This window comes from Actinia tenebrosa, unplaced genomic scaffold, assembly GCF_029948245.1.
Source record: "Actinia tenebrosa isolate PJP-AT-01 unplaced genomic scaffold, QUT_ActTen_1.0 PGA_scaffold0__85_contigs__length_37466705, whole genome shotgun sequence".
NCBI lineage: Eukaryota > Metazoa > Cnidaria > Anthozoa > Actiniaria > Actiniidae > Actinia > Actinia tenebrosa.
Genome location: NW_028292569.1, coordinates 21,588,301 through 21,606,795, shown reverse-complemented (window position 1 = coordinate 21,606,795; position 18,495 = coordinate 21,588,301). Strand labels below are relative to the sequence as shown.

The window sequence follows — 18,495 nt, the reverse complement described above, 5'->3', positions numbered from 1 at the left end:
AATATGCAGAATTTACAAATGAAATGTGTGGCAACAATACTATTAGCTGCTGCAAGCGCACTGAATCACTGACAAGTGGTTGTTGAATTCATTTTAACTGTAACGTTATTTTTAAAAAGTACTATTATATAGTATATGGTGTTCAATTATTTTATTTCCAAGCCGACACACAACATCAAAAGCTTTCTGTTTCTTCTTATCTTTTTTCTTTTCTTCAAAAGTTTTTTAATTTGTTTCTTTTTTATTTCTTCATGCGAAAATAATTTTTTTACTTACAATCGATGGCGCGTATTGAATTGTTCTCCTATATAATGTTCGTTGCGTGCTTCTCTACTTAAAACAATAAGGTATCGTTTTTGATCCATGTGTCTTTTTTGCGTTTTAATGCAGCGCGAGAGACACTGCGAAACCCAACCAACAAGAACCATAGCCTTTGGAAACGAGAATTTTAAAAAACCCCCAAACTTTATTGCTAGATCCGGATCCAAATAAAATTCGAAGAGAAACTAGGACCGGACACCGGTCAAAAAACCGCAATTCCATCAAAGCTCATTAGTGTTTTTATCCAAGAAACTGGAGAGGCAAACGATTATCTTAATCTAGAAAATTAAAGAATGTCTGATTAATTCCTAATTTGGCTTGACGCTCGTACCGTCATATTTCCCTTTCAAACAGTTAGCTAACTCCTCGAAGGTTGCATGTTTCAAATTGTAGAATCAGTCTGTACCCAGCGTGACGTAGAAATTCTATGTATCTTGGCAAAGACATACATTGAATCTATCACGCCCAAAATTTTGTTATTCGTTCCAGCTTGTTTATTTATTTTAGTTGATTAGCTGGGCCTCAAGTTCACCATTCTTTTATATATGGTTTTACGTTATGCCTTGTTCTTTGACAAGTTTTCCGAAAGTCTGCATTCCTAGCCTAAAACGCTACCCACGACAACAATTTATTCAAAAAAGTCAAACTAAAGACTTGATCCCAAGCTAAAAAATATTTAGGTTAATTTTAAACTCCCGTCCTTTGTTTGCCAAAACTCCGACCCTAGCTTCAGATTTCCCTCTAAATAGAGTGTACAATTTTCGAATCTTTTATGGGGTGTTTTTTTGAAAGAAAGTTCTAAAGTAGTGGGAAAATGGTTTTTTTTTTTCTTCTATGTATTTTTATAGGATCCCACACGCATTACATTTGATCCATAAAGTGAAATAGGAATTACCAACTTTAAATATCTTGCTTATTTTTGATCGCATCTTGCTTCATAAGAACGATGGGGTTCTCTGTAGATCTATTGATTTCATTGACGATCAAACTATTACTCTTGAACAAGGCGCATGGTGATAATTTGTTTCTTTATTTTCTCAGAGTTTATCAACAGGTATACTCACATTGCTAACGAAATAATATTTTTCGTGGTTGAATATTTTAGGTGCAGCTCGTTTCACAGTAGTTCCATCAAGTATTTTGTATGTGTCTGTAGGAGAAACAGTTAAGCTCGTGTGGGATTACAGTGTAGATAACAGGATGGAAGAGTTTTACATTTTTTCTCCTAAGTGGATGTTCTATGCTGACAATGGCAGTGTATCTCAAATCGCACATGAAAATACATTCAACAAGTGGAAATGGAAGATAACCATCAATACATGTCCTGCTAGACTACTGAACCCTGTTCGAGTGAGTAAAGAATCTAACGCTACATTGGTAATCCATATGTTACTCTGGATGATAGTGGTAAGTATGGATGTGTTCTGATGCTGGCAGCAAGAAGCCCCATAAGTTAAGCTGGTCGTAACATGGGGGTATAATTGTTTTTAATTTTTTGGAATTGTCGTTCTTGTTTCTATTAAATTATTGTCTTGCTTGCTTTAGATTTAGATTTAGATTTTCCAAATTTTGAAATATTCTCAGTACATATATTGTTAAGTTAATGATCTTGTTCTCCTATTAACATTTCTTCAACCATAATAAAACTCGAGTTGATGAGTACGATATTAATCTTAAAATCCTAAATATTTTTCGTTCTTTCGTTCTTTCGTTCTTTGCTCATACCATATATCCTTTGCACTTTAAACTTTGCCTAATATGTACAATTGTGATAGTTAACTTCTTAATGGATATGGTATGCATTCCAAAGAAAATGCTCAAAATAAGTAATTTGTTTTTTTAAAGTTTTTTTGTCGTATTTGTATTAAGGACGACTGATATGTACTTACATGAGCTATTTTCTTATTTACAGCATTTCCATCTTTATCGTTAAATCCGTTTCTTTCAAACATATCAATAAATGAATCACAAGATCTTCATATCAAATGTTCTGCGGTAGGAACTCTTATGCCAAACGTCACGTGGCAAAAAGTACAGGGTGATGTCATTGATCAAGGCGTAGGGAATGTGACCATCGATATTACAAATATTACAAGAGATGACAGTGGGCAATACGAATGCTGTGCTATTAACAACCTAAACAACTTCCGTTTTGTAAGAGTATCTTGGTAACCGTCCAGTGTGAGTCTAACTGCTATTTTTTAGATGTACAAATATATGTTATGTTTTTTTAGCCAAAATGGTGTGGTGAGGGGGCGCTGCAAGGTTTGTAACAAATCAATATGACCACAATCAAGATCATTGAAAACAGTGCAGGCTGAAAATATATAATTCACTCTCTTCACAGATGAGCCGCAAATAGATTTATTTCAGTCAAATTTCACAATTTCTTCATATAATGGTGGTAAAATCAGGATATACTGTTTGGCCCATGGCGTGCCCTCTCCTCTGTTCTCGTGGTATGATCCCCGTAATCGATCAATACCCACAGGTTCTCATACTGTTACTGGTGTTGGTGTCTTGGAACTAGTACCTAGACGCAGACAGCCTATGGGTTGTACGTACAGCTAAACTTAAAAATATGCTTGGGTTTTGATGAACACATTATTAAGTGTTTATTCAAAACAGGTTTTTGGAGAACAATAATATAATCTTAAACTTTAGAACGGTTTGTAAAGAAAAAATGGATAGATGGCTGATAGAATGCTGGATGGATGAGTACGGAGGACGACGGACTGACGACGACGGAGGACGGATGGACGGATGGATGGACGGACGGAATGGACGGATGACGGATGGACTGATATGGACGGATTGACGGATGGACGGATGACGGATGGACGGATGGCGGATGGACGGATGACCGGATATGACGACTGATTGACGGATGACGGTGGCGGATGGACGGATGGACGTATGTACTGATGGATGATGGACTGATTGACGTATGGACGGAATTACGGATTGACGGATTGATGGACGGCACACTTCGATGGGATGGACGGATGGACGGATGGCCGGAGGACGGAGACGGATGACGGACGATGGACGGATGGACGGATGGACGATGGACGGAATGGGACGATGGAGGATGGACGGAGTGTATGGACGGATGGACGCTTGGACGGATGACTATGGATTGCGGATGGACTGGACGGATATATACGACTTATGGACTGATGGACGGATGGACGGTACATGGACGGGGACGGATGGACGGATGGCGATGGACGGATGGACGGATGGACGATGGACGGATGGAGGCGACGGATGGAAGGATGGACGGATGGACGGCATGGACGGAATGAGCCGATGGACGGATTGACGGATGGACGGATTGACGGACTGGACGGAGGAGGATGAACGGATGGAGCGAGGATGGACGATGGACGGATGGACGGATGTACTGATGGACGGATGGACGGATGGACGGATGGACGGATGGACGGATGGACGGATGGACGGATGGACGGGATGGACGGATGGACGGATGTGACGGATGGACGGATGACGATGGACGGATGGACGGATGGACGGATGGACGGATGGACGGATGGACGGATGGACGAGACGGGATGGACGGATGGACGGATGGACGGATGGACGGATGGACGGATGGACGGATGACGATGGACGGATGGACGGAATGGACGGATGGAACGATGGACGGATGGACGGATGGACGGATGGAGGATGGACGGATGGACGGATGGACGGATGGACGGATGGACGGATGGACGGATGGACGGATGGACGGATGGACGGATGACGGATGACGGGGGACGGAGGGGACGGGGAGGACGGATGGACGGATTGACGGATGGACGGATGACGTCATGGACGGATGGACGGATGGACGGATGGACGGATGGACGATACGGGATGGACGGATGGACGGATGGACGGATTGGACGGATGGACGGATGGCGGATGTACGGATGGACGGATGGACGGATGGACGGATGGACGGATGGACGGATGGACGGAATGGTACGGATGAGCGTATGGACGGATGGACGGATGGACGGATGGACGATGACGGATGGACGGATGGACGGATGGACGGATGGACGGATGGACGGATGGACGATGGACGGATGGACGGATGGACGGATGGACGGATGGACGATGGACGGATGGACGGATGGACGGATGGACGGATGACGATGGACGGATGGACGGATGTTGACGATGGTGACGGATGACGGATGGACGGAATGGACGGAGGGAGGGACGGATGGACGGATGGACGGATGGACGGATGGACGGATGGACGGATGGACGGATGGACGGATGGACGGATGACGGAACGTATTGGACGGATGGACGGATGGACGGAATGACGGGAGGGACGGATGGACGGATGGCCGGAGGGACGGATGGACGGTATGGAACGGATGGACGGATGGACGGACGGATGGACGGATGGACGGAGGACGGATGGACGGATGCAACTGGACACCTCTCACACGAAATGGAGGAATGACAGGGACGGATGCACTAACAGCCGGGCCTTGAAAAGATGGAAGGGACTCTCTCCCGGATGGACGGATGCGGAAAGGACGGGGAAATGGATGGAAAGGGACCCTTCGATGGCAGGAGGGAAATACGAGCGACGGCATGGACGGAGGGACGGATGGAAGAGCGCGAAGGATCTCCACGGATCAACCAGGGACGGAGGGACATGAGAGTACGTCCATGGACATGGATCGAAGGGACGGATGGACGGTAGATGGACGGAAATGGAAGGACTTATGACGGATGGCAACGGGGACACGGATGGACGGATGGACGGATGGACGGATGGACGGATGGACGGATGACGGATGCGGATGGACGGATGACGGATGGACGGATGGACGGATGGACGGATGGACGGATGGACGGATGGACGGATGGACGGATGGACGATGGACGGATGGACGGATGGACGGATGGACGGATGGACGGATGGACGGATGGACGGATGGACGGATGGACGGATGGACGGATGGACGGATGGACGGATGGACGGATGGACGGATGGACGGATGGACGGATGGACGGATGGAGCTGGAGATGGACGGATGGACGGATGGACGGATGGACGGATGGACGGATGGACGGATGGACGGATGGACGGATGGACTGATGGACGGATGGACGGATGGACGGATGACGGATGGACGGTATGGACGGATGGACGGATGGACGGATGGACGGATGGACGGATGGACGGATGGACGGATGGACGGATGGACGGATGGACGGATGGACGGATGGACGGATGGACGGATGGACGGATGGACGGATGGACGGATGGACGGATGGACGGATGGACGGATGGACGGATGGACGGATGGACGGATGGACGGATGGACGGATGACGGATGGACGATGGACGGATGGACGGATGGACGGATGGACGGATGGACGGATGGACAAGGATGCGGTGGACGGATGGACGGATGGCCGGATGGACGGATGACGGATGGACGATGGACGGATGGACCGGATGGACGGATGGACGGATGGACGGATGGACGGATGGACGGATGGAAGGATGGACGGAGAGGGACGGATGGAACGGATGGACGGATGGACGGATGGACGGATGGACGGATGGACGGATGGACGGATGGACGGATGGACGGATGGACGGATGGGACGGATGGACGGATGGACGGATGGACGGATGGACGGATGGACGGATGGACGGATGGACGGATGGACGGATGGACGGATGGACGGATGGACGGATGGACCGGATGGACGGATGGACGGATGGACGGATGGACGGATGGACGGCTGGACGGATGGACGGATGGACGGATGACGGAGACGGATGGACGGATGGACGGCTGGACGGAGCGGATGACGGATGGACGGATGGACGGATGGACGGATGGACGGATGGACGGATGAACGGATGGACGGATGGACGGATGACGGATGGACGGATGACGGGACGGATGGACGGATGACGGATGGGACGGATGGACGCGATGGACGGATGGACGGATGGGACGGATGACGGATGGACGGATGGACGGATGGAAGGATGACGGATGACGGATGACGGATGGACGGATGGACGGATGGACGATGGACGGATGGACGGATGGACGGATGGAGGCTGGACGGATGGACGGATGGACGGATGGACGGATGGACGGATGGACGGATGGACGGATGGACGGATGGACGGATGGAGGATGGACGGATGACGGATGACGGATGGACGGATGGACGGAGGACGGATGGACGGATGGACGGAGGATGAGACGGATGGACGGATGGACGGATGGACGGATGGCCGGATGGACGGATGGACGGATGGACGGATGCGGACGGATGGACGGATGGACGGATGGACGGATGGACGGATGGACGGATGGAAGGATGGACGGATGGACGGATGGACGGATGGACGGATGGACGGATGGACGGATGGACGGATGGACGGATGGACGGATGGACGGATGGACGGATGGACGGATGGACGGATGGACGGATGGACGGATGGACGGATGGACGGATGGACGGATGGACGGATGGACGGATGGGACGGATGGACGGATGGACGGATGGACGGATGGACGGATGGACGGATGGACGAATGACGGATGGACGGATGGACGGAATGGACGGATGGACGGAATGGACGGATGGACGATGACGGATGACGGATTGGACGAATGGCCGGATGGACGGAGGACGGATGGACGGATGGAACGGATGGACGGATGGACGGATGGACGGATGGACGGATGGACGGATGGACGGATGGACGGATGGACGGATGGACGGATGGACGGATGGACTGGAGGACGGATGGACGGATGGACGGATGGACGGATGGACGGATGGACGGATGGACGGATGGACGGATGGACGGATGGACGGATGGACGGATGGACGGATGGACGGATGGACGGATGGACGGATGGACGGATGGACGGAATGGACGGATGGACGGATGGACGGATGGGACGGATGGACGGCTGGACGGATGGACGGATGGCCGGATGGACGGATGGACGGATGGGCGGATGGACGAGGACGGATGGACGGATGGACGGATGGACGGATGGACGGATGGACGGATGGACGGATGGACGGATGGACGGATGGACGGATGGACGGATGGAACGGTATGGACGGATGGACGGATGGACGGATGGACGGATGGACGGATGGGACGGATGGACGGATGGCCGGATGACCGGATGGACGGATGGACGGATGGACGGATGGACGGAGGACTGGGACGGATGGATGGATGGATGGATTGGATGGATGGATGGATGGATGGATGGATGGATGGATGGATGGATGGATGGATGGATGGATGGATGGATGGATAATGTATGTAATAACCCACCCGTTGCATATCCTCACTCCCTATACAAAAACAAATAATTCATAATTCACGCCATTTTTCAGGACTATAGCCAACTGAATTTTGATAAACGTTTTAAGGATTATATTTTCGCTTTTTAGGGTTTCAAAACCAGAAGAATCTTTTGAGATTGTAAAGGTGAGTTTAATACTACAGGATGTCAGTAATAAGGAAATAAAAATGTAGGAAAAAAAGCCACAGGTTGATTTGGACTACGTTTTTAATTAATTTATAATTTATTTAGGTGATGGGGTGGATGAAAACAATTTAAGTTGTACTATATATCTGAATATGGACTACTCACTAACCCTTGGTCCCTTGACTTATTGATTGCCAACTTAACCTAAGCAGTAATAGGGATAGTAATGAGGAAAAGGTAAATTATACACCGTGAAAAGATGAAAAAACTTACTTGTAAGTTTCATCTTTTCACGGTGTATAATTTACTTTTTCATTATTACTGTTTCATTAGAAACACCGACGCAGCTCACACTAGTTTTTAGCTAGTTATATCTTCTTAGTAATGGGGATAGAGTAGATGTTTTGGGTTTATCTAATAAACAGACAACGAAAAAAAAAAAAAAAAAGAAAATTTGTTATACTATATTCTTATATAATATAGGATAGAATCGAAATGGAAACCCACGAACCAGCAGCATCGAAAACACCCCACGAATCACCAAACCTCATACCACCGAATATTGATGTTGGAGCAGTATCGAGAGAATGCACTCCAACCTTATTGGACGAGAGGAAACCAAAAGAGAACCCTGCAAAGCAGCACTTTCTGTCAGGAACTTAGCATCTTTATCAACAGATAAATAATGGAGAGTCATTGTCAAGTGTGCACGAGTATCAGTCGCTACTAAGGGACAATAATGAAATAGGGCTACCAACAAATGTTCCCTGTGAGACATTATTAAAACATGTTACATCGAATAATAATCACGAGCAGCAAGGATCAGAATACCAAACACTGCATCTGTATTCAAGCGTAAAAGAAAAGTAGTTGTATTAAAGTAATGTTGAATATTGTGATAGAAGTACCTAGGAAGTTTTATTAAAAGAAAAGAAAAAGAAAAAAGAAAAAAAGATGTTTATATTAAAAATAAGATAAAAAGGAGGAATAAGTGAACAATAAAATAAGAAAGCAAAAGTGCAAAGGAAACAAAGCAAACATATCAAATGAATATTCATCTAAATATATTGTCAGATAATTCCAATATTTTTTCCCTCATTGATAAATGTGATAATTCCAATATTTTTTCCCTCATTGATAAATGTGATTTATTTTTAGACTTTCATTTAAATACCGACCTGGTGTATACAATTTGTAGTATTATAGTATAAGTGGTAGTAATTAATAAAAGGACATTCAGTGTATGCATAATGTAGTGGGCAACATCTACAACAACAACAACAACAACAACAACAACAAAAAAGAAGAAAAAAATTACAAAAAAAAGGCGCGCGCCATGAGGTATGTTTCCCTTTATTGAATGACAGTAAACCAAAAGGCGTCTTCCATGGGTACGAAACCTCACTCGAGCACAATACTTAACCACACGGGGCTTCCATCAATATCGTGAAGGTTTAGATGCTTTCGAAATCAATGGTCATGTTTGAATCCATTACTATTTCCATTGGTACATTATTTTGAGCACAAAGCTGAGTTTATTTGCAATGACCGGGTGTAACACTTTTTAAAGTGTTCAGTAATTTTTCTCAGTGATGCCCTGCCTCCAGTATAATGTAAAAATTTGAAGCATCAGAAGAAAATCATCTGGAATAAGAATCACGTTTACGCCCTTACGCTTCGTTGGATTGTTTTTAGTAAACGAAAGAAATAAGAAAAAGAAAAAAAGAAAAAAAAATCAAGAAGGACAGTTATCCTTAATCATTTGGACTCGATATTAAATCAAGTGGTCCAATGATTACAACGAAATAACCTTGAATTTCATTTTAGCATCATTTGATTGTTGCTATAATGCGCTAGAATGAACGAAAACCCTTTTCATTGATATTTAGTTTCGAGAAAGAAATTCCACATGCATAAAACAATTAATCGTGAAAGTGAAATACATTACCTATTCAAATATTATATCATTATGATCCACTAATGCTTTAATCTTTTGAGACAATGGAGGCATCACTAGTCCTATGGATTTCACTGATGTTCAAAGTAGTGTTACTCGTGAGCAGGACGCAGGGTGAGAATATTTTTGTCTACTTTCTCAGAAACATCGCTTTATCCTACAGGAATCAATTTTGCTAGTACATATTTTTATATTTTAATATTTCCTGGTTGAATATTTTAGGTGCAGCTCGTTTCACAGTAGTTCCATCAAGTATTTTGCATGTGTCTGTAGGAGAAACAGTTAAGCTCGTGTGGGATTACACTGTAGATAACCGGAAGGAAGAGTTTGATATTTTTTCACCAAAGTGGATATTCTATGCTGACAATGGCAGTGCATTTTTAATCGCACAGGAAAATGTATTCAACGAGGGGAAATGGTACATAAACAACAATACATGTCCTGCTAGACTACTGAACCCTGTTCGAGTGAGTAAAGAATCAACTGCTACACTAGTAATCCATAATGTCACTCTGGCTGATAGTGGTACGTATGGATGTGTTCTGGTGCTGGCAACAAGAAGCTCCATAACAAGTAAAGTTACGCTCGTCGTAACATGTAAGTTCAAATGTTTTTGATGCTACACATCTCATTATTAGTAAGATTAGGAAAATGGAACATATATCGTGATTTTAACGAGCTTCAAGTATTTATATCATCCATGTATTAATTACACCAAGCTTTCGCTTATCTTTGCTTTTATTATTTGTTTATATCTATTTTTTGTATTCAAGTTTTTTCCTCAAACGGCAATTTGTTTTAGTTATTTTGGATTGTCGTTTTTGCTTACTTTCACTGTAGCTAGCGATGCTTTCTTCCGCTAAAATGATTTTTCATTTTAATGAAAGTTCATTCCTCGAAGTCCACATATTGTACCACTAACACAGTGATTTTCAGCTAAATTAAAGATAATTAACCGCGTCCTTTTCTGTACTAAAGATCCAAGAATAGAACATAAATCTAAGAAACAAGGCTTTTAGAGATTAGCAGCCTTATTGGTTTCTATGTTATCATGGGAAAGCCGCATACCAATGTGCGGGCTCAAATGTCCGCGATTCCTGGACATAGATTGTAATTCTTGTAGTGTTTTGAATGAGTTTCGTTCTTCTCATAACAGCTTTGCCTAATATCACGTTAAATCCTTCGTCTTCGAAGATACGTGTAAATGAATCCGAAGGATTACTTATCAGATGTTCTGCGGTTGGAATTCCTGAACCAAACATCACATGGCTGAGATTGATGGATGGTGTCAAGTTTCATAAGAACCAAGGCGTGGGAAAAGTAACAGTTAATCTATCAAATATCACAAGAAATGACAGTGGGATATATAATTGCTGTGCCAATAACAACCCGAAGGAGAATCCAGCCTGTAGAAGTACAACGATATCTGTCCAATGTGAGTTTAGTACATTTATTATTTTGTCAACCTTTGGATTTAATTAAATAGGCGGTTCTTTTGTTATTTGCTAGTACGAAATTGTATGTCGATTTTTCGGTTATCCTAATAGATCATGAAATTATGAAGCATACCCTATTAGCTAAAACCCTTTTGCGGAATACCTATCTAGTGACAACAAACAAGAAGAATAGACAGTTAGACAGACAGACAGAAAATATAGAGACAGATAGAAAGACAGACGTCAAACATCCATTGACCATTCAGGCGATCATCGATAAAAAGGTCATTTATCCATCTGAACGTATATCAGAAGGTATATATTGGAAGAATCAATTCGTTCTCTTCGCAGACAAACCACAAATAGATGTAGTCCAGTCAAATGACACAGTTTCTTCATATAATAATGGTACAGTCAGGATATACTGCTTGGCCCATGGCGTGCCCTCTCCTCTGTTCACGTGGTATGATCCCCGTGATCGATCAATACCTACAGGATCCCATACTGCTACTGGTGTTGGTGTCTTGGAACTAGTAACCATTAATGCAGACAGCTATGGGTTATACAGGTGTAAAGCAGAAAATTTACTTGGTTATGATGAACACATTATCAATGTCACCCAAACAGGTTTGAAACATTTAATCCTATTAATGGTTCTTATGGTTCTTTTTATGCGAAATCACAATATTCAAAAAGTTGTTTCCAAAACCAAGTACGTCAAACATTACACCAAAGTGTTTCATCGTGGAAATGCATGATGATTGAGGACGCACTCATCGTACTAAAATTGTGGATTAGCCTCGCCCGTGAAATTATATTTTAATTCATCATTTTTATGGCTTATCATTTTAATTATGGTATTATACATTCATCAGTGTCAACTAATCCGGTGGGGGGGGGGGGGGGGGGGGTGCAAAGGCGGACTGGAGCCCCCCCTTATCATTCAGCAGAAAAAAACGATACTTTTTTATATTGTTTTCCGCCGTGTTGAAGAAACTCAATTAGTCCCCCCCCTAAACTCACCTAGCTCCCCCCTCTCCCCTAAAATTTTGGCTGGATGCGCCTTTGCTAACAGCTACAAAACGTGAAAAGGCTTCTTTTAAAAGTTGTGCAACTACATATTGTAATTTGGTCTTTTTTAGCTCTTCCTACTTCTCCGGTACCATCGGAAAGTACACGCCATATACAAAGCTCGATATCAACAGTTAACCGAGGTAATCTAAGCAAAGGTAACAAACAAACAACCTAGGAAAACGAACATGCAAGCAAAATCTGAAGAACAGAAAATTAAATGAAAACTTACTGGAAAATTTAATTCATAAACGGGTATTATACGAGTATCTTTTTGTTTTGTTTGTTTGTTTTCATTTCGTTGCTAGTTGCCATCTTGGCCATCTTGGTTTTGGCCGAAAAAAGACTGGAAATTATGTAGGGGAGGGGAGCGTGGTTTGTCACCACAGGAAGCCCGCGAATGACAACAATTGTTTGATATGGTGTTCATTTGAAAATATCTAAAGAGATTATTTAACAAATCGATAATTAAAACACTTATTTGGTTAGCATACATTTATATGATGTTTGGGGTTTGGAATGGTTAAGTTTTGTGGGAGTATTTTCAAGGATATATTTCGTTCGAAAACAGCTCATTTGAATATTAGCAAAATTCATTAGCATGTAAAAGTGCGATATATACGAATTCGCTCTATTGACTGAGTGGGAGGGCCGGACGGGAAAATATTTGGCCCGAGGTCATGTCGTACGGACCGAGCGCAGCTTGAGAGCTTGAGGTCCACGGTTCGATCCTCAGGATCTCCACGTCTGTTTCGACTTCTCTCTAATCCGTGTAGCTTCAGCTTTAAATACTCTTAAAACAGAGCACTGATGGAGAGAGGGGGTAAAGTGCGCACCGTCGGCTTCCATTGATAGCAGTTGAAATTTAACTGAAGGAACTACCGACATTAAATATAGGTGCTTTACCTTTACCTTTTATCATATGACCCAATTTTTATCGTAAAAAAAAGGCTGAAAGATCTTGCTAGACTTGATAAATACAGCGCGCGTAAACGAGAACCAATAGGAGAATTCCATTTGATTTGATTGAAAAGAAGCCATTCAACAGTCACTGTAAACACGAGGCACATTTCAAGAAGTAAAATTGTTTTTAACACCATTGAAAGTTTTAATAAGTTTCTTACTACACTTCGCAAATAGCTATTTGGTCAAAAATCGGGAAAAAATAGCAGCTTGGGAACTCAAGAATGTCTATGTCAACTCTAAGTGTTTTCATGTACAAATTTCAACGTTTTTAGACTTTTAGTCTTCTTCATCTGACTCGATCATAAAACGACGTTTCTTAGTTTTGACCAAACACGAACTAGAGCTTTCTTCATGGCCTGAAAGAACAAAATTCTGAATGTTCAATACTCCAATGTTTGCTCCCCCCAAAAAAATAACCTGCAGCGGCAGTTGAACTTGTAGTCGGTTGCGCTGGGAGACATGATTGCTTGCTGCTGGCTTCGTGCTTGACGTTCTCAACACCACTCAGTATCTTCGACATGTTTCGTTGTTGACTCTCACAGGCAACCGCATAACTGTCGAGGCTTTTAAGGCTCTTATGGCCACTCAGTTGAGCGACAATGTTGTGTGGAACACCAGCATCCAGGAGTGTTGTGATACCAGTTTTACGTACGGAATGGTTGGTAATTTTACCGGCTTTTGACTTCGTGAACTTCAAATCTTTTGTTGCTTGAGACAGGAATTTGCCAATCTTGTTCTTTCCCATCGGTCTGTTTAGGAACCACACTTGATCATTTGGCGTCCTTCTATGATTTATAGCAAGAAAAAAAGGACTTTCTGGACTTTTGACTTCTTCGGGACGCCTGTAAACAAATCGTTTATAGTAGGCCACTGGACATTTCTTGTCGCAGCTCTCATAAGCTCTTGGTCGGAAAGCTCTCTGGTGTTCATTTTCATCGCCGTGTCTGGTTTTAGTTTCTTTTTCTTGGAACCACTCTACATACTCTTCGCCATTTATTTCATCTTTGTTCAAATAAGAAGCAAGAAGCACATAGTACGGGAAAGGATCTCTGGATCATGGACTCCAAACTCGTTTTCAGTAAAAATAGCATCAATATCTTTGCTTGTCAGAGGAGCAGTAGCATTTGGCTTGTCTCCTTTGCCCTCTTTTCTTAATTCTCGTCGTCTGGACATCAAGGCTTGTCTGGAAAGCTTAAACTCTTCATCTTTTAAGAAGTTTACTTTTGCATTTCTATCGTCTATTCTCTCGTCTGGATAGTAGAATTTGCTTTCGTCGTGTTCGCTTAAATTGTCAGTCATTTTAGCTTCTTTTTAAATGAAATTTAATGGTTACATCGGAAGAGGGCCGGACGGATTTTGAGCAGGGCCGGATGGGTTTTTCCGGCCCGCTTACGTCAACCCGTCCGGCCCCCATCACGTGACTTTTTCCAATGGTTTTATTAGAGCGCGCGAGCAGGGCCGCACGGGTCATATGATAAGTACTATTATCTTTTTTTTCTTTTTTTCTTTCACGTAAATTTTAGAATTTCTTATATTTTCTATATTCAACTTCTTCATCATATTTTTTTTGTGTTGTAGGCAATACTAGCAGTCCTCTTGGAGGAGACAATAAAATGGGCAAAAAGGATATTCTTTTATTGGCAGCAGGTGGAGCAGTAATGTTTGTCTTGATAACGATAATTATTATCTTTGCTGTAGTGATCTATAAAAAGTACAGTAATAGCAAAGGTATATTGCATTTTTTGAATATTGTTATTGTTACCATTCCTTATTGATGTTGCCCTCCTGCTCATGCTCCTGCTCCTCAGCGCATCACCGTCACCTTAATTCTTAACATCAGCATCCCTAACGCTTTCTTGATGTCCTTCTTTCTTTTGTTTATTTTTTTTCCCTCTTGAATTTTGCTTCTTAACCCTTTTTCATGTTATTTCCAAAACTAAAAACAATCCAATCTTTAATTCCAACATCCTCAGTGATTAACAATTTATCAGTCATGATTAATAACCTAATCATGCAAGTTATAGGTTTAATATAACCATTTCACCAACTGCATATATCATTATATCAGCAGATACAAAAGAACAACTAAGGGGAAATGAGTGAGTAATTGTTTTGATTTGTAAACTGATCTGATTATACTCGGAAGACGTATATTCTTAAGAACTAAGACCAGTTCATTTGTCCTAAGGATGCCTTCTTTGCCTCTGGAGGCTATAGAAGATGACATACCCATGTATGCAAGTGTTGATTTGTCAAAAAAAAGGAGAGCAAGACAACAGAACGACATACCAATGCATGCCCAGGTAGACAATAGCAAGAAACAGGTCTGAAAGAGGTGCTAGATTATCATATCATCGGCATATTTTTTATTGATTTGAAAAATAGATCATTGAAATGACAACAATTAAAGCTATATTAAAAAATCAAGGGTTTGATTTGTGCGCTGCACAAGCACCATTTGTACATTTAGTGATCATGCTTTGTTTTATATTTGCTCTCAATTACACGTGAGAATCAGACATTTTGAAATCCCGACAAAATAACGATTTGTTTTGATTTTCTATTGCAAGACGCACGGAACATCATGCATGAATAGACGATTTAGCTGGCAACACATCTTTTTTTTGCTGTAAGGTAGATTTTAAAGCAAATAACCAGGGACGGTGGAGACGGGGAAACTGGGGGGATTTAGCCTCCACTTTTTCTCAAAACAGCTAGGGGAGGGAGGAATCTAGCCCACATTTTAAAAACTCTTCCGCCGTCCCTGATGAATGAATTAGTTGAGCAATATATTTTTTTTGTTATTTCAGTGCCCAGGCCAGATCATCTATGCGGAATTAGATCTTCTGCATTCAACCGAAGTCATCCCTCCACCATTACCAGATCGTGACGCGTATAGTGAGATTGATTGCAGCCAAAATTCAAGTCATGATGACATTGTAGAGCCTATATATGAATTGTTTTTTTCTGGAATAATAAACAATATATCCTTACTAATACATTTAGCTATAAAAATCATAGCAATTAGATTTCTCGGAGTTTCGATAATTTCGTGCATTATTCTCAAGAGTGTATACATTGAAGCGACGAATTATTATTTTTACTTTTCTTTTTATCAAAAGATCATGCTGTAAACGTTTTTAGAGAAAAAGTCAATGTACATCCGAATTCATGAACGCTTGTTTGTTCATCTCCAATTGCAGCCAATGTAATTTAAATGTAGACAATTAAGAATGTTCATGACGTTAGCCGTATCAGTACAGAAAGTGACTGACGTCATCTTCATAATTATAGTTAAAATAGAATTAATATCAAATACAAACAGTTATCATCTATCGTCTATTATCAATTGCAATAATTATCGTCTTCTATGAATAATAAATAAAAGAGACCTACTAAGAATGAATGTTTGTTTGTTTGTTTGTTTGATTATCTTTTTTTTCTTCCAATTAAAAAGAAGGAATAAAAATGTCTATACACACATTCATTCATTTGTGTTTAATTTCATAATAGCATTCTCGATACCTAATGGGATGTATATTGCAGGGGAGTAGCGGGGTCCTCATTACAGAAGAGGGGAAGGTATGTACAATTTCCGCGCCAAACCCACATGAATCCCGCAGGCAAATTTGTTGGTGCCCACTTGTCCCTACAATATATAGCGTTACTTAGAGAGAATCCTCGATGACCATTTCCTTTTTATGTGAGCGCGGGGGAGGGGGGTTGGGGGGGGGGGGGGGGGGGGGGGGGGAGGAAGAGGACAACAGTAGTAATAACGCATGGGCTGTAGGAGAATATTTGGTTTGTGACGGGGAAAATGCTTGTTAGTAGACCGAATAAATCACTAATTACTCACTTGGATCTGTCGATCCGTGTTTTATTTATTGTTATGTTAGTATTTGATGAATAAATATGAATTAAATAGTCGTGTGACCTCTTTTAATAGTTTTCTTGGATTCTAACTGCCATGCTGTCAATAAAACGTTCTTCTTAGAAAGAATGAAACATGTTTACTGTTGAGCACTTTAAAAGAATGTTTTAGTGCATGAATAAAAATATGGCGAGCTAACTTCGGCGCTAACATCATTTGTTTACTGTTTTAAAAATATAGACGGCTCAGCTCAGCTTTAAATAAATTGGAAATCACAAATACTGCTTTGCATTTTACTAAGCATTGGACGCTTGTGAGCTCTTCATGGCTGTAAGAAACATCCAAAATAAGAGGTTTTGGAATAGTATAAACTCTAACCATTTGAAATAAAAATATCTTTTAAACAGCGATACGTGTTGATATAAAATACTTAAACCTAGACGCTAAACGCCTGCATTTTATCCATAGAAATGACTCATGACTGGAGAATCAATTTTTCATGTTTTTTAGGTAGTGAGATTAGTACATTTACAATTAATTTATGCCGTATTTTGCGAATAATGTTCAAGGTTTTTACTTCACAAAGTGCCTATTCTTGAAGAAAGGTTTTCACAAATACTCGTCTCAAATCGGAGATTTTTGAAAGTAAAAAAACGAAAAGTATAAATTCGTTCAATCGACCACAGATTCTACATCAGTAATTTAGAATGTGCGTATTTCAAGGATCGACCCCGGCAAATAAGGTAGCTAGCTCTGATTTTGAGAAATGTTGTTTATAATATTTGACCTTCTGTGTTTTTCTTGCAATTTAACAAAGCACATATGTCCATATAAGAAGGCTGTTAAATCTAACTATCGACACGAAAAGGTTTCTCAATCAATCAATCAGTTTATTCAATCTACCTTTCTGGAAATATAGTAACAAGTATTCAAAATTCTATTAACAATAATTGTACAAATATGTAATAAAAGAAATAGTGATTGCAGATTTTATAATTGAATGTATATATATCCAGAAGGAAGACACCTAAAGAAGAAACCATAGGCTTATATTCTTGAGGTGTCTTATATAAGCTTGGGTAATTTAGATATAATTATTTGATGAAGCATGAAGGTGTATATTGTCATATATAAAAATGAATATATAGAAATAAATACATATTAATACATACATATGCACATGAAGTTAAAGTTAGAAAGTAGAAATTTACAATGATCAGTAATTATAAAGAGTTCATTTACAATTTAATTCAAAAATAATAATAAAAATACAGATATTAAACTCAATTGATATATTAAATTAATAAGCACAAATTAAAATTAAACAAATTAAAGTATGTTTGGTAAAAATGA

General features: G+C 41.7%; 2 protein-coding genes and 1 long non-coding RNA gene across 7 annotated transcripts in view; all 3 read left to right on the top strand.

Annotated features, from left to right (window-relative positions):
• The first annotated feature begins 1,267 nt into the window (after nt 1-1,267).
• On the top strand, nt 1,268-2,847 carry LOC148913794 (uncharacterized). The gene is made up of 3 exons (XR_016119056.1): nt 1,268-1,728; nt 2,234-2,502; nt 2,669-2,847. It is a non-coding gene; the product is annotated as an uncharacterized LOC148913794 (long non-coding RNA).
• A 4,788-nt stretch (nt 2,848-7,635) lies between these two features.
• On the top strand, nt 7,636-16,677 carry LOC148913793 (opioid-binding protein/cell adhesion molecule homolog). 3 transcript variants are annotated; one of them, XM_089036074.1, is made up of 10 exons: nt 7,636-7,840; nt 8,325-9,912; nt 10,021-10,395; nt 10,955-11,233; nt 11,586-11,861; nt 12,377-12,448; nt 14,850-14,999; nt 15,343-15,370; nt 15,460-15,574; nt 16,082-16,677. In XM_089036074.1, exons 2-10 carry the CDS (start codon nt 9,843-9,845, stop codon nt 16,403-16,405), a joined length of 1,689 nt encoding a protein of 562 aa, XP_088892200.1. In that variant the 5' UTR covers nt 7,636-7,840; nt 8,325-9,842; the 3' UTR covers nt 16,406-16,677. The 3 variants fall into 3 exon arrangements, with proteins under 3 accessions (XP_088892200.1, XP_088892205.1, XP_088892196.1); XM_089036079.1 differs by having other exon boundaries at nt 15,340-15,370; nt 15,460-15,606; nt 16,082-16,178; XM_089036070.1 differs by lacking the exon at nt 7,636-7,840 and having other exon boundaries at nt 9,763-9,912; nt 15,340-15,370.
• Nucleotides 10,190-18,495, top strand: part of LOC148913774 (uncharacterized) — a 203,344-nt gene continuing 195,038 nt past the window's right edge. For all 3 annotated transcript variants that reach the window (XM_089036139.1, XM_089036135.1, XM_089036140.1), the window contains exon 1: nt 10,190-10,265. The gene's annotated coding sequence lies outside the window, so the exon portion shown is untranslated. The remainder of the gene's footprint in view (nt 10,266-18,495) is intronic.

Bases quoted from the DNA above. Each gene is read 5' to 3' on its own strand.
- LOC148913793 (XM_089036070.1), top strand. From the start codon at position 9,843: ATGGAGGCATCACTAGTCCTATGGATTTCACTGATGTTCAAAGTAGTG. The intron at 10,396-10,954 runs GTAAGTTCAAAT...TTCTCATAACAG, and splicing joins AGTTACGCTCGTCGTAACAT to CTTTGCCTAATATCACGTTA. The intron at 15,575-16,081 runs GTAGACAATAGC...TTGTTATTTCAG, and splicing joins ACATACCAATGCATGCCCAG to TGCCCAGGCCAGATCATCTA.